This window comes from Nycticebus coucang, chromosome 7 (genome assembly GCF_027406575.1).
Source record: "Nycticebus coucang isolate mNycCou1 chromosome 7, mNycCou1.pri, whole genome shotgun sequence".
NCBI classification, from domain to species: Eukaryota; Metazoa; Chordata; class Mammalia; order Primates; family Lorisidae; genus Nycticebus; species Nycticebus coucang.
Window position 1 is genome coordinate 54,691,959 of NC_069786.1, and position 14,256 is coordinate 54,706,214.

The following is a 14,256-nucleotide window of genomic DNA, read 5'->3' on the forward strand; positions in this document are numbered from 1 at the left end:
GCGCCGGTCCCATATGCCGGAGGTGGCGGGTTCAAACTTATCCCCGGCCAAAAAAAAAAGAAAGAAAGAAAGAAAGAAAAACCCCAAGACACAAAAAGCAAATAGAAAAGGGCACTCAGAAGTTTAGCTATTGAATCTCCTTGGTCTTAGAATTCAACCTTTCCAGAGAATAAATTCAGCCTCTGGGATGAGAGAGGGAATGCTCCAGGATTAAAAAATTTTGAGGCCAGCCACTCAGCAGTGGCTCACGCCTATAATCCTAACAGTCTAGGAGGCTGAGGCAGGAGGATCCCTTGAGCTCGGGGGTTTGAGAACCAGCCTGAGCAAGAGCGAAACGCTATCTGTACTAAAAATGGAAAAATTAGCTGGATATGTGGTAGACACTTACAGTCCCAGCTACTCTGGAGGCTGGGGCGGGAGCATTGCTTGAACCCAGGAGTTTGAGGTTTCTGTGAGCAAGGCTGAGGCCACAGCATTCTAGCCTGGGGCTACAGAGTGTTCTGTCTCCACCCCCCCACCCCCCAAATAATAATTCTGAGGTCTAGTCTTTAAATAGATTATCAGCCAATCATGCAGTGCTGGGTGTCCCTGTACCCATCTTCTCAGCAGCCTGGCATCCTGAAGCTCTTTGGCTTGGGCTGAGCCTTTATCACCGTCCTCCCTGCCCACAGCACTAGCCTCTGCTTAGCCCACTGCTCCTTGACAATCTGTTTCCCACTTTCAGAAGCTTGGTTTCTTGCCTGTGGCTGTCTCCTTTCCCTTTGGTCTCCCTTTAATCCTTTTATTGCAACTTTAATGGTGTTTTGAGAGGGAGTAGAGGTAAAGTATCATCTGCTGTGTTTAAAGCAAAGTTTGCACAAATTCTCTAATGAGTGATTGAGGGAGAAAAGAATAAAACCTCTATGGCTATAAATTTGTCCTGTTTTACAGCATTTGAGGTTCAGCTGTTTGTGAAAAGCAATTTAAATAAAAGGATCACATTGGAGAGCAGTTGTTTATGTTCACTTCGTAATAGTTCAACTAGTAAAAGTTAGGGGAGATGAGAATTGGTGGTGACTAGGGTGGTGCAAGGTCCCACTAACCTGGCCTTATCCAAACCTGCATATTTAATCTAAATTCCATAGTTTAGTTAGTGTGAAGTGGGAATTCAGTGCATGGGCTTCAAAACGGCATAGACCAGGTTTGAATCCCTTTCTGCTTTACCATGAACAAATTGTTTAGCTTGTTTGAACCTTAGTTTCCTGACCTAAAATGGGGAGAAATTGTGCTTTTTCTCCCATTATGAGGAATGAAATAATTAATATATGTAAGTGTTTAGCCTGCATGACCACTAAGTTGACTTTGATGTACTCCAGGTCTCCTTTCTTATCTGACAGCACTGTCACTTATGTGCCGGGGAGCCGCCTGGGCTCTGCTCTTATGGATTTTCCACTCCCCATAGTGGGAGACTCACTTGCTCCTCCCTTAGCTCTGGGACTTACTGAGTCCTGAGTTAGGGGGAGATGAAGAGGGAGGGGTATAGTCTTTGAACCTGGGTCTGCCCATCTCACGGGTCTCTGCTCTTAACATCCTGACTCTTCCGTGTTGAATGTTTCTTATAGTTAGGGGATACCTCTAAATAGGATAGTGAGGGGTGAGTACCGATGCTTTCTGAAGCTCTGAGTGACGGTGGGTTCAATGTATGATGGTTAGTATATGTATGAATAACCTATTCATACATATACTAACCATCATACATTCATCTGAAATAGTCCATATTCTAAGGAAGTACTTACTGTCAAAGATTATTTTTAAAGGACTTTATTGGTTAGGAAATGAAGCCTAGAAATAGATATGTTTGGGATACGCTGTTACTGTACACTGCAGAGTTAAGGTGAACAGAAAAACTGGCATCTTTTGATCTGTGGGTGTGGCTACTGCACATCCCCAGACATTAAAGGGCTTCTGGGTCCATTTTCCCTTAAAGAGTAAACAGGAAACCAGAAGTATGGACGGGTGCTTGTATCTGGCCCAGTTCAGTTTCTGTCTGTCCTGTTCAGGCCCTTCTTTCTAGTTTGTCTCTCTCTCTTTTTTTTTTTTTTTTTTTCTGTAGAGACAGAGTCTCACTGTACCGCCCTCGGGTAGAGTGCCGTGGCGTCACACGGCTCACAGCAACCTCCAACTCTTGGGCTTACGCGATTCTCTTGCCTCAGCCTCCCGAGCAGCTGGGACTACAGGTGCCCGCCACAACGCCCGGCTATTTTTTGTTGCAGTTTGGCCGGGGCTGGGTTTGAACCCGCCACCCTTGGCATATGGGGCCCGCGCCCTACTCACTGAGCCACAGGCGCCGCCTAGTTTGTCTCTTTTACAGCAAAAATTTTAGCCCTTTCCCCCAGTTCTTCTCCTTGTATGTTTGTATGTGGCTATATGCATGTTTTAGATAAAATCTGAACACTGTTGTATAGCCTGCATCCCCCACATAGATTGTAAATATATTTCCTCCTTCCCTTCATAACCATTTTATTTTAACCTTTTAAAAAATTTCCTTTCTGATAGGGTTAAATCTATAATGGAGATAACCATGTGATTAAATGCTACATTAGTCGTTCAGAAACCATGGTTTCTAAAGTTTGAAATAACGTTTTTATTTGTAAAGTAGACAAGCTTTCTAACAACAGTTTATTTTAAGATTAGTTACCTCTTCCTAGCTGGCTGGGAGTTGTATTATTTTTATAGCAGTGAAGATAATTTTTCAGTAAACCTTTAGGTGGCAGCATCTCTCATCACAAACCGTATTTTGAATGTGATTTCTCAGAGGTGTAAGACATTCAAGGTGTAAGGATGCTGGGCCCTCGGATGGTGAGGGCTTGAGGCTGAGCACAGGGAAGAGTTGTAGACTCCTGTCTGGTGCTCTTTCCACCGCCCCTTCTCTTACTGATGTAAAATGTTTCCTGTGTCTGTCACTTTAACACAATGAAATATCACCTTACCCCAGTTAGAATGGCTTTGATTAAAAAGTCCCAAAACAATAGGTGCTGATGTGGATGCAGAGAGAAAGGAAATGCTTATGCTTTTGGTGGGACTGCAAATTAGTACAACTTCTGTGGAAAACAGAATGGAGATTCCTCCACTAAAAGTAAACCTACCATTCGATCCAGCGATCCCACTAGTGGGTATTCACTCAAAGAAAAAGAAGTCATTTTGTCAAAAAGACACCTGCATTTCAATGTTTATTGCAGCACCATTCACAATTGCAAAGATGTGGAATCAAGCGAGGTGCCCATCGGTTCACGAGAGGATTAACAAAATGTGGTGTATGTGTAGTATAGAATACCACTCAGCCATTAAGAAGGATAAATTAAGGCCTTTTGCAACCATTTGGATAGAACTGGAAATCATTATTCTAAGTGAAATATGCAGGTGTCCTCAAACTGCGGCCCGTGGGCCACATGAGGCGGTGCGATTGTATTTGTTCCCGTTTTGTTTTTTTACTTCAAAATAAGATCTGTGCAGTGTGCATAGGAATTTGTTCATAGTTTTTTTTTTTTTTTTTTTAAACTATAGTCCAGCCCTCCAACGGTCTGAGGGACAGTGAACTGGCCCCCTCTTTAAAAAGTTTGAGGACGCCTACTCTACAGAATGGAAAAACAAACTGCACATGTACTTGCTGTGAAATTGGACCTAACCAATGAGCGTACATGTGCACGAGGGAATAAAACTCGGTGGAAATGAAGTAGGGGGAGGGAAGAGGAGCCAAAGGGCAAAACTCAACCTAATGGGAACAGTGAACACTACCGGCTGATAGGCATACTTATAATCCTGACTCAAGCGTAACAAGCAATCTGTGTAACCTAAAACATTTGTATCCCCATAATATTTTGAAATAATAAGAAAACTTGGAAGAAAAAAAAAGCTACTTTAAGTCTCAGGTGACTAAGGAAAATTAGTCAAGTGGGTGATTCTGCACCAGAATGTAACATGATGCTTGAAAAGAACAGACACAGGGGGCACTTTGTTTTAAAAGTGGCTCTATGAGGCCGAGCAGGGCAGCTCACGCCTGTAATCCTAGCACTCCAGGAGGCAGATGCAGGTGGATTGCCTGAGCTCACAGGTTTGAGACCAGCCTGAGCCACCGTGAAACCCTGTCTTTAAAAATAGCCAGAAGTTGTGGCGGGTGCCTGTGGTCCCAGCTATTTGGGAGGCAGAGGCAGGAGGATCACTTGAGCTCAAGAGTTTGAGGTTGCTGTGAGCTATGATTCTACAGCACTCTACTGAGGGTGACAAAGTAAGACGTTGTCTCAAGAAAAAAAGTGGCTTTATATAGGTATAATTCACATACCACTGAATTTATCCATTTAAAGCATATAGTAAAGTGGTTTTTAATATATTTACAGTTACACAACAATTTAGAACATTTTATCACCCCCCAAAATAAGTCCTGTGTCCCTTAGCTATCACCCCACAAGCCTGCATAGCACCCAGCCCCTGGCAACCATTCATACTTTCTGTTGCTGACTTGCCTGTTCCGGACGTGGCACGTGAACAGAACCATATCGAGTGTGGTCTCTGTGACTGGCTTCTTTTGCTCAGCATAGTGTTGTGCAGTTTCATCCTTGTTGTGGCATGCTTTGGTGGGGAATTCTTTTTTGTTGCCCAATAATATTCCATAGTGTGGACACACATTTTGTTGTCATCAGTTGATAGACCTTTGACTATTGCAAATGATGCTACTATGCACATGTGTGTACAAGCTGAGTGACTGTGTGAACATATGTTTGCAGACAGGAGTAGAAATGCTGGGCCATGTGGTAAGTCTGTGTTTAACCTTTTGAGCAGTGGCCAAACTGTTTTCCAGAGTGGCTGGACTGTTGTACATTTCCTGCAGCAATGTGTGAGGATTTCACTCAGTCTCACTAAGAATTGCGGATTTCCGACAAGGTGGGGTTACAGAGGGGGCTTGAGGAGGAGGTGGGGAGATCAGATGATCAGTCTCTCTTGTGTCTGAATTGCATGCTGGACTGGCTGCTGTGCCTTTTTGAAAGTGGCTGTGACAGCTGCCAAGAAAGCGGCTGTCTTCTGTGCGTTACCATGCGTCACCAGCCAGATAAGATGCCTGCCTTCCAGAGCTGCTCAGGGTGTGTTGATATTACAGGCTGCTGTTTGTACTCCGTGTCTCCCGACTTTGGGCATATCAGCAACCAAATCATCTTTGTCCCAGTTAGAGGAAAGTTATATAAAAAACTCTTCACCACAAACCACCCAAGTCTGAACATGTCAAAATCACCTACTTGACATACAACAAAGACAGCTGTCGGGACTTCACAGCAAAAAAGCAGCTTTTGTTTTTGTCAGAGTTTACATTCTCAAATCTGAGCTTTGGCAGCCCAGACAGGACATTCCCGTGTCTGTACTGAAATATGTGTGTGTGTGTTTTCAAGGGAGGGAAAGGGGCTGGCTCTTCCTTTAGACATATTTGGGTTCTGGTAAGGACACCCACTGTACATTCTGAAGCTTTGTTTGCATCTGGAAAAAATTAGCCACACTCAGATCTTTCCCACTACAGGTCCTGTCAGGAAGCCCAAGTATGTGGAAAGCCCCAGAGTGCCTGGAGATGTGGTTATAATTCCGTTCAGAGAAGTGTCCAAGCCAACAGAGCCCAATGAGAATGGTAAGAATATGTTTTCAGTGATTCCCCCCCCCCAACCATTTTATATAATGACACTCTCCATCTCTGAGTGAAGGTTGAGTGTCCCTTGCAGTAGTACTTTCGCTGGACTGATTGTATATAGAAGGGTTCCCCCCCCCCCCCATAGTTATAGAGATCTGTTTAGCTAATGTAAATTCTTGAAATTATGTACACAGGGTAGGAATACTTGAGTGGGTGCATATACACTATTTAAGGGTTGAATCTTACTTCCTCTGAATTCTAATCTAGTGGAACTTGAGGGGATATGAAAAGCCAGCCAGTCAGCTGCTTCCAAGATTTCATTTTGTTTTTCATACTCTACCAATTTAGAATACTTAACAATAGGCTTTGGGTGAGAAGCTGAAACTTTAACTGGATGATAACTAGCCTTCTTAAAAGCATTTACTAACTTTTGAAAGCTTCTTTTTGTTTTACATCTGAAGTTTTTTAGAAGATGATGTAGAGGCAAAAAAAGTCCAAATTGATTGAAACGTTTCATGAAGACATTTTTCGTGTGTATGTATTTTATATCTGGAGTGTATAACAGATATTACAGATTTATAGCATTTAATGGATGTCTTAATAGTTACTTTCAAAGATCAGTTCAAGTATTTACTTGTTTGTTCCTTTCTGAGTTGTTCCAAACTCACAGATCTATGTCCTTTGAATTTGCATCCTATTTTTCTGCAGAAACATGGGATTAGGACTCTTGCTCTGTGTAAAGAAGCTTATTTTGCCACAATGTAGACACAAGTTTAGTAATGCTCAAAGAGTACTTAGGGGGAAAAAAAACTCATCCGTATTATTACTTTGGCATACCCAGCACCCTTCTCTGCCCGAGGGGGACACACCCCTGTGGTTCTCACCACTGTGTGTGTTATGTTTCGAGGGATGTATAGCAGAGAGGGGTAGTAAGTAGGATATGGGAGGAAAATGGAGTGGAGTGGTGGTAAAAGTACAGCTAAAAATGAGCTGAGAGGAAGGACTGGCAAAAGCTAAAAAGGAGAAGAAATTTCATTTTCCGAGAAGAGGAGTTTGGCGTGGGGGAGAGGGAGACAGAGCCAGCACTGGGCACCCTGGGTGGGCAAGAGGCATGAGAAATTCCACCCATGTCCTCTCTGTCCAGACCCCCCAGTTGTGTGGTTTAGATAAGAGTCTTGCTGAGGATATGTGCTCAGGCAGGACTCCAGGTATGTGGTGAAGGTGTTGAATCCATGGTGGTGTCTGCTAGGGACAGCCATCTGCTATGAATTCACTTGTTCAGGGGGTCTGTTTGTAAAAAGATAAGAAATATCTGTGTCTCTGTAGCCAGTATCCGTAATCAGATTTACCAAGCTATGTGCCCATTTCAGATTAAGCCTCCCCTCACCAACATCTCTGTAGTCCTAGTGGGTTCTGCCCCTGGGATTTGGGCTGGCCCAAGACTCCGTTGCGTAGCCTCTTCCTCCCTGGCTGGGAGTATTGTTGCGGTTGTGTGTAAGGTTTAGGATTCCTGGTATGGGAGTAGGGAAGAAATTTGGAGTTTTATTGGACAAAGAAGGGAGGTTATGAGTAGTTTCCATTATGAAGTCTTCCTCCCTTGTCCAAGGCAGAATTGACCACCTTTCTTGGCAAAAGGAACCGTTCTTATGCTTGGCTATGAGCCAGGTTAAATTGGAGTACAGCAGTTGGTAGTTGCAGGAGCAGCCTCAAGGTCCGTTGGGCTCCCTCCTGAGACCTGAGTTCTCTGATTCAGCATCCACGTTCTCCACGGGACCAAAATGATTTCATCTGTGGGCTGCAAATATAGAACCAGAGGTTGCTGTCTTTACCTAAAATTGAGAAATAGGGTACATTTTCACCTTTTTTTGGTGTTTGGAAAGGGGGTGTAGTTCATGTTTGTGGGTGCATGGTCACACGTGAAGGTAGCCAGTGATGTTGGCCGAAGCCCCGGAAGAGTTACCTTTCTCTTGGTTGATGAGGAGGTGTGTGCCTAACACAGCTGAACTTGGCAATTAGTAAAGGGTGTTTTGTAATCCCCATGGAATCCTTGAAATTTCATTGGGGTTAATGAAGTCTGCGATGTAACAAAGTATGAATTTTATGTCTAGGTCATTGAACCTAAAGGAAAATGTAGAGCTAACTAAAACTAATTTAGTTTGAGAATCAACCCAGGCATGTAAAGATGCAGGGTGGACAAACCCTCACTTCTCACATTTAATATCAGCATCATCAATTATGATTTACTTTAAAATTGGGTCTTCTGCTTTCTGTACTTCCTTTGGGCATTCTTGTTTGTCACTAAGACACTTTCTGGGTGCTGTCAATGACAGCGTGGCGATATTCCCCAGACTAACAGCCTCTATTGAAGAGAGCTCCTTGTGAAATGCTTTTGAAATTTCACGTAGACTTGTGAAATACCAAGCTATTCCTAAATGTTTGAAATCCTCTTCCCAGACTGCACTGCCACACTTGCAGCTCCATCATTTTTTTTTTGACAGGGTCTTGTTTTGTCACTCAGGCTATCGTACAGTGGTATCATCATAACTCACTGCAGCCTGAAACTCCCAGGCTCAAGCGGTCCGCCTGCCTCAGCCTGCTGAGTAGCAGAGACTACAGGTGTGCCACCATGCCTAGCTAATTTTTTTTTTTTTTTTACTTTTTGTAGAGGTAGGGTTTGGTTTTGTCGCTGAGGCTGGTCTCAAATCCTGGCTTCAAGTGATCCTCCCTCCTCAACCTCCCAAAGTGCTAGATACAGATGTGAGCCACCATGCCCAGTGCTCTGTCAGTTCTCAATTCTTAACTCTCTGTTTGAAATTTAAATCAAAGTAAAAAAGAGCATTTAAAATTTTTAAATTACCTTGGGCGCCGCCTGTGGCTCAGTGAGTGGAGTGCCCGCCCCATATACTGAGGGTGGCAGGTTTGAACCCTGCCCCAGCCAAACTGCAACAACAACAACAACAACAAACAATAGCCTGGCATTGTGGTGGGCGCCTGTAGTCCCAGCTACTTGGGAGGCTGAGGTGAGAGAATTGCCTAAGCCCAAGAGCTGGAGGTTGCTGTGAGCTGTGACTGTATAGCACTCTACTGAGGGTGACAAAGTGAGACTCTGTCTCTAAAAAAAAAAAAAAAAAATTTTTTTTTAAATTATCTTACAGGCAACTATGTATAACTTGCGTGTTAGCTGTCTGGAAATAGTCGATGATATGGACAAGATGAACATTTTTTGTAAACAAAGAACCTGTTAAAAGTTTGCATTTACCTGGAAACATCTTTAAGAACAGACATTCTATCTTCTTCAGTATTTAAAAATGGTTTTGAAACAGAATTTTCTACTCTGACAATAAAAGAAAGACTTAATAGGGTCCTCAAACAAAATATAATCCCTCTTTTTCCTGTCAAATGTTCTCAGAAGCTGTGTGTCATATAGAATAGGTTCTTTTTAAATTTGCTTCTGCCCCCCTCTTCTTCCTCCCCTTTTCCTTTGCAAAAAATAAATAAGTGAATAATAAATAAAGAAATAATCAAGCTTCCTATTGCTAACCCAGTGTATTGTTTAGGGGGAAGTGTCATTTACCCACTAAACAGTATCTCTCCCTTAAGGGGAAAAAAATTCCAGATAAATTAGAGAGGATCATTACATTATAATAAGATTCACAACTTTATTTCTTTACATTAGAGACACCATAACCTACTTAGGTTTGCTTTAATATATCATTAGTTACTTGAGCAAGCTCTGGGAGGCGTGAGAAAGGTTTTGGTTTCATGAGTCATTGCATTTTGAAGATCAGTCTCAAAATATGACGACCCTTTTTTCCTGGCAGTTTGGTCAGCAAGTAAAACTAACACACACGAAACAACAGAATAATTAAATGCAAAAGTATCTTATTGGGAGGAGGTCTTTTTTAGATCCCTATTTAAGCATTTAACATGTTATGGTTTTGATTACTATTTCAGTCATTCACACAGATGAGGAGAAGAGGTATGAAGAATAATGGCTCCTGTCTACCCTTCGCCTAGGTTCAGAAATAAAAACTACACATTTCTTCCAGTTGCATTTCACTTTCTTTCCTAAGAGATAGTCCTGATCTTGCTTTATGTTAAATCTTCAGCTTCTTAGTATGGTGATGCACTATTCAACCTGCAGTTGAATGAGGCTGGATAAAGGTACAGATGTTATGGGTACATAGAAGAGAGACTCCTTGCCTGGCACAGTGGCTCACGCCTATAATCCTAGCACTCTTGGAGGCTGAGATGTATGGATTGCTTTAGCTCAGGAGTTTGAGACCAGCCTGAAAAGAGTGAGATCCTGTCTCTTAAAAAAGAAAAATAGGGCGGCGCCTGTGGCTCAGTGAGCAGGGCGCCGGCCCCATATACCGAGGGTGGCGGGTTCATACCCGGTCCCGGCCAAACTGCAACCAAAAAGTAGCTGGGCGTTGTGGTGGGCGCCTGTGGTCCCAGCTACTCGGGAGGCTGAGGCAGGAGAATCGCCTAAGCCCAGGAGTTGGAGGTTGCTGTGAGCTGTGTGATGCCACAGCACTCTACTGAGGGCCATAAAGTGAAACTCTGTCTCTACAAAAAAAATATATATATATATATAAAAAAAAAAGAAAAATAGCTGGGCGTTGTGGCAGGTACCTGTAGTCCTAGCTCCTTGGGAGGCTGAGGCAAGAGGATCACTTGTGCCCAAGAGTTTGAGGTTGCTGTGGGCTGTGATGCCCTGACACTCTACCAAGGGTGACAAAGTGAGACCCTGTCTCAAAAAAAAAAAAAAAAGAGACTCCCAGGGCAGTGCCTGTGGCTCAGTGAATAGGGCTCCGGCCCCATATGCCGAGGGTGGTGGGTTCAAACCCAGCCCCGGCCAAACTGCAACAAAAAAATAGCCAGGCATTGTGGCAGGCGCCTGTAGTCCCAGCTGCTTGGGAGGCTGAGGCAAGAGAATCACCTAAGCCCAAGAGTTAGAGGTTGCTGTGAGCCGTGCGACGCCACGGCACTCTACCCGAGGGCGGTACAGTGAGACTCTGTCTCTACAAAAAAAAAAAAAAAAAAAAAAAAAAAGACTCCTAGAGGTAAAGTGTCCACTCACTCTGCATGCTATCCTGGATGCTGTTTGAGATGGTTATCAAGCATAGGTCCTCTGTTCAAGAGCCTTAGAGTTTGGCAGGGAATTAAAGACTTTCATACAGAGTGACTATGATTTGAGGGAAGAAGTAATGTTGACTAATCCCAGCTGTGTGGTGGACTGGAAGTTTAGGAGGGAGAGATTCTGAGCATAGGGAAGGCTTAATTGGATCTGTGGCATAAGAGTTACCAGGTATCATAGTCAGTTTGACCTTTGTCACAAAAACTACAGTAATCTAGGTGGCTTATAGACAGCAGAAATTTATTTCTCACAGTTCTGGAGCATGGGAAGTCCAAGATGAAGGAACCTGAAGACTGGGGGTCTGTTGAGGGCCTGCTTCCTGGTTTGTAGACAGCTGTCTTTTCTCTGTAACCTCACATGGTGGAAGGGACACACAAACTCTCTCTTTTAAGAGCATTAATCCCATTCTTGAGGGTGGTGCTCTCATGACCTAATCACCTCCTAATACCATCACCTGGGATGTGGGGAGGCAGTGGTGAGATTTCAACATTTGAATTTGGGGCTGAGGGAAACAAACATTCAGACCATAGCACCTGGCAACAGAGTAGAATGGAGTAGGTGGGAAAGAGACTAGAATCGGGGGGAATGATTAGAAAATGATGGAAGCAATTAAGCAAGAAAATAAATTCTCAAATGACACCAGGGTCTGGAAAGAAGAGGTGATGAACGGGAAGATTCTTGAGGAATGACAAGGACCTGGGCCATATGAAACAACAATGACAACCTCAAGTCTTTGAGACTACATTAAGAGACCACCAGAGGAAAAGGAACCATTCGTTTTGGTTTCCGTTTCAGGCATGATGACTTTGAAGTACTGGTGGAACATCTATGCAGAAGTATCTGACCCCCAGTTGGAAAATCAAACTAGATCTTAAGAAAGAGCACCAATGTAAATTGGGCAGCTGTTTGCTTAGAGGTAATATGATGAGACTAGGTGAGTTAGACCCGGCAAAAGGTCACTGAAAAAAGAGGACTGAGAAGCTTTCATTGTTCATTTATGAGCCGTGATTAAGGTAGGAGGAGCACTAGTAAGAGGGCAGTAGAAAAGACTCACAAGACACAGCATCCTGGTAAACACAACTGGGTGTGTCTCAGACGGTTACCACTTTGTCCCTTGCAGGATAGTGTTTGTAAGGTCATAAATCTACAGGAAAGTCCAAAGAGGAAGTGTGCTATAAAGAAAGAAAAGGAAAAAAAAAATCAGTCTGCCTAACAAGACTGTTGCAGGAGAGCTGTGAAGGTGCACGAATTGAAGTTACGGGTGTGTGATATTGAAATCAAATTGGTAAGAATGGACCCCATAGACTCTAAAAATTGAGCAGATAAGGGAAGATGAGAGACCATTTGTGAGAGTGAGGTGTGTGTGTGGCTGGGAGTTTTATTTATTTTTAAGAAAAAGGAAAATTTAATATAATTATAGGTTTAATGTAGAGGTACTCAAAGCATGAGTGTCCCCAAGACCCTCTCACAGGTTTGTGAGGTCAAAACTCTTTTTATAATAGTGCTAAGAGGGTATTTCCATTTCCTTTGATGTTGACATTTGCACTGATGGTGCAGAAGCAGTTAATAAAACTCCTGCTACTTAGTTCTAGGCATCAAGGCAGAGGCATGAGCTATGTTAGTCACTGTGGTCTTCTTCACGGCTATATGCTTACATCACAATAATGCACTGAAGAATGTCCTTGACAAAGCACTAAAAACAATGCTATTAAATATACGGGTTAAAAAAACTATCTTTTTAATAGTCTGTGTGATGAACTGGGAAGTCTTCCTGAGACACTTTTGCTTCCTGTGAAGTATGATGGTTGTCTCAAGGCGAAGCACTTGTATGATTGTTGAATTGCAGGGTAGACTACCCACTTTTAAAATGCAACATCATTTTTATTTGAAAGAACTGACAAACCATGGTTATTCAGAATTGGGAATTGGCACACATTTTCTCGAAAAAGAGTGAAATTAGCTTGTCACTCCAGTTTTTTAAGAAATGCTGATAGAATTAGTTGCCAATGATAAAATTTGACCTTTCAAATGAAAATTAGGTTGTAGGGAAATTTGCATCTGTCACATTGAGCTTAATGATTTCCCTTGACTTTTCAACTGAGATCTGTGTAAGTGATATTTTGATTTTGTAATAAAATCTGTCAACATTTGCAAGATCTGCAAACCCAGTATTTTCCAAATAATCCAATACATCTACAGTTTGCCCACTGTATCTGCTGTCAGCCCACTGTATTTGCAGTCCCCAACCCCTGGGCTGAGGACCAGGGTAGGACTGTGGCCTGGTGGGAACTGGACTGGCATAGCAGGAGGTGAGGGGCCCAAGTGAAGCTTCGTCTGTGTTTACAGCTGCTCCCTATTGCTTGCATCATCTTCTGAGGTCTGCCACCTGTCAGATCAGCAGCAGTGTTAGTCATAGGAGTGTGAACCCTACTGTAAACTGTGTATGCAAGGGATCCGATGCCTGATGATCTAGGTGGAGATGTAACACGCTTGAAACATCTTGAAACAACAACCCCCTCCTGTCCCTGGTCCATGGAAATAATGGTCTTCTGTGAAACTGGTTCCTGCTGCCAATAAAGGTAGGGACCCAACACTGTACTACATAATGTTTCAAAGTCTTATTTTTTTTGAGACAGAACCTCAAGCTGTCACCCTGGGTAGAGTGCTGTGGCGTCACAGCTCACAGCAACCCCCAACTCCTGGGCTCAAGCGAGTCTCCTGCCTCCGCCTCCCAAGTAGCTGGGACTGCAGGCACCAGCCACAACGCCCGGCTATTTTTTGATTGCAGCTGTCGTTGTTGTTTGGCGGGCCCAGGCTGGATTCAAACCCGCCAGCTCAGGTGTACATGGCTGGCGCCTTAGCCACTTGAGCCATAAGCGCCTAGCCAATGTTTCAAAATCTTGCATGGATAAAAGATCTATCTGAAGTGAAAGAAACAGAGTGCTGGGTCTTACTGAACCAGTACTAAAAATTCATTGATACACATTGAGTCAACATGAGAACTTACTTTGTAATACATATCCATCTGCAGCTGCCATTCTTTATGTGCTTTAACCAAAAGATCCTATTCCTGGGTGGCGCCTCTGGCTAAGTGGGTAGAGCACCAGCCCCGTATACCAAGGGTGGCGGGTTTGAACCCGACCCTGGCCAAACTGCAACAACAACAAACATAACTGGCTAAGAAAATGCCATGAAGGCTATGTTAACCAGTTTGATGAAAGTATTTCAAATGGCATATAAAACCAGCACATTGTACCCTATGATTGCATTAATGTATACAGCTATGATTGAAAAAAAAGCCGGCCGTTGTGGTCGGCCCCTTTAGTCCCAGCTACTCGGGAGGCTGAGGCAAGAGAATCACCTAAGCCGAGGAGTTGGAAGTTTCTATGAACTGCGATGCCATGGCACTCTACTGTATCTCTTAGAAAAAAACAAACAAACAAAAACCCCCGAAAGAACCTATTCCATC

General features: G+C 43.3%; 1 protein-coding gene across 8 annotated transcripts in view; it reads left to right on the forward strand.

Annotated features, from left to right (window-relative positions):
• TANC1 (tetratricopeptide repeat, ankyrin repeat and coiled-coil containing 1) overlaps positions 1 to 14,256 on the forward strand; it is a 270,909-nt gene that overhangs the window by 168,122 nt on the left and 88,531 nt on the right. For 7 of the 8 annotated variants that reach the window (XM_053596909.1, XM_053596908.1, XM_053596910.1 and 4 more), the window contains one exon: positions 5,543 to 5,647. In XM_053596909.1, the coding sequence (XP_053452884.1) occupies positions 5,543 to 5,647 (105 nt within the window). Of the gene's footprint in view, positions 1 to 4,886; positions 4,918 to 5,542; positions 5,648 to 14,256 lie in introns of those variants that run through there. The other variant, XM_053596911.1, reaches the window with a different exon arrangement.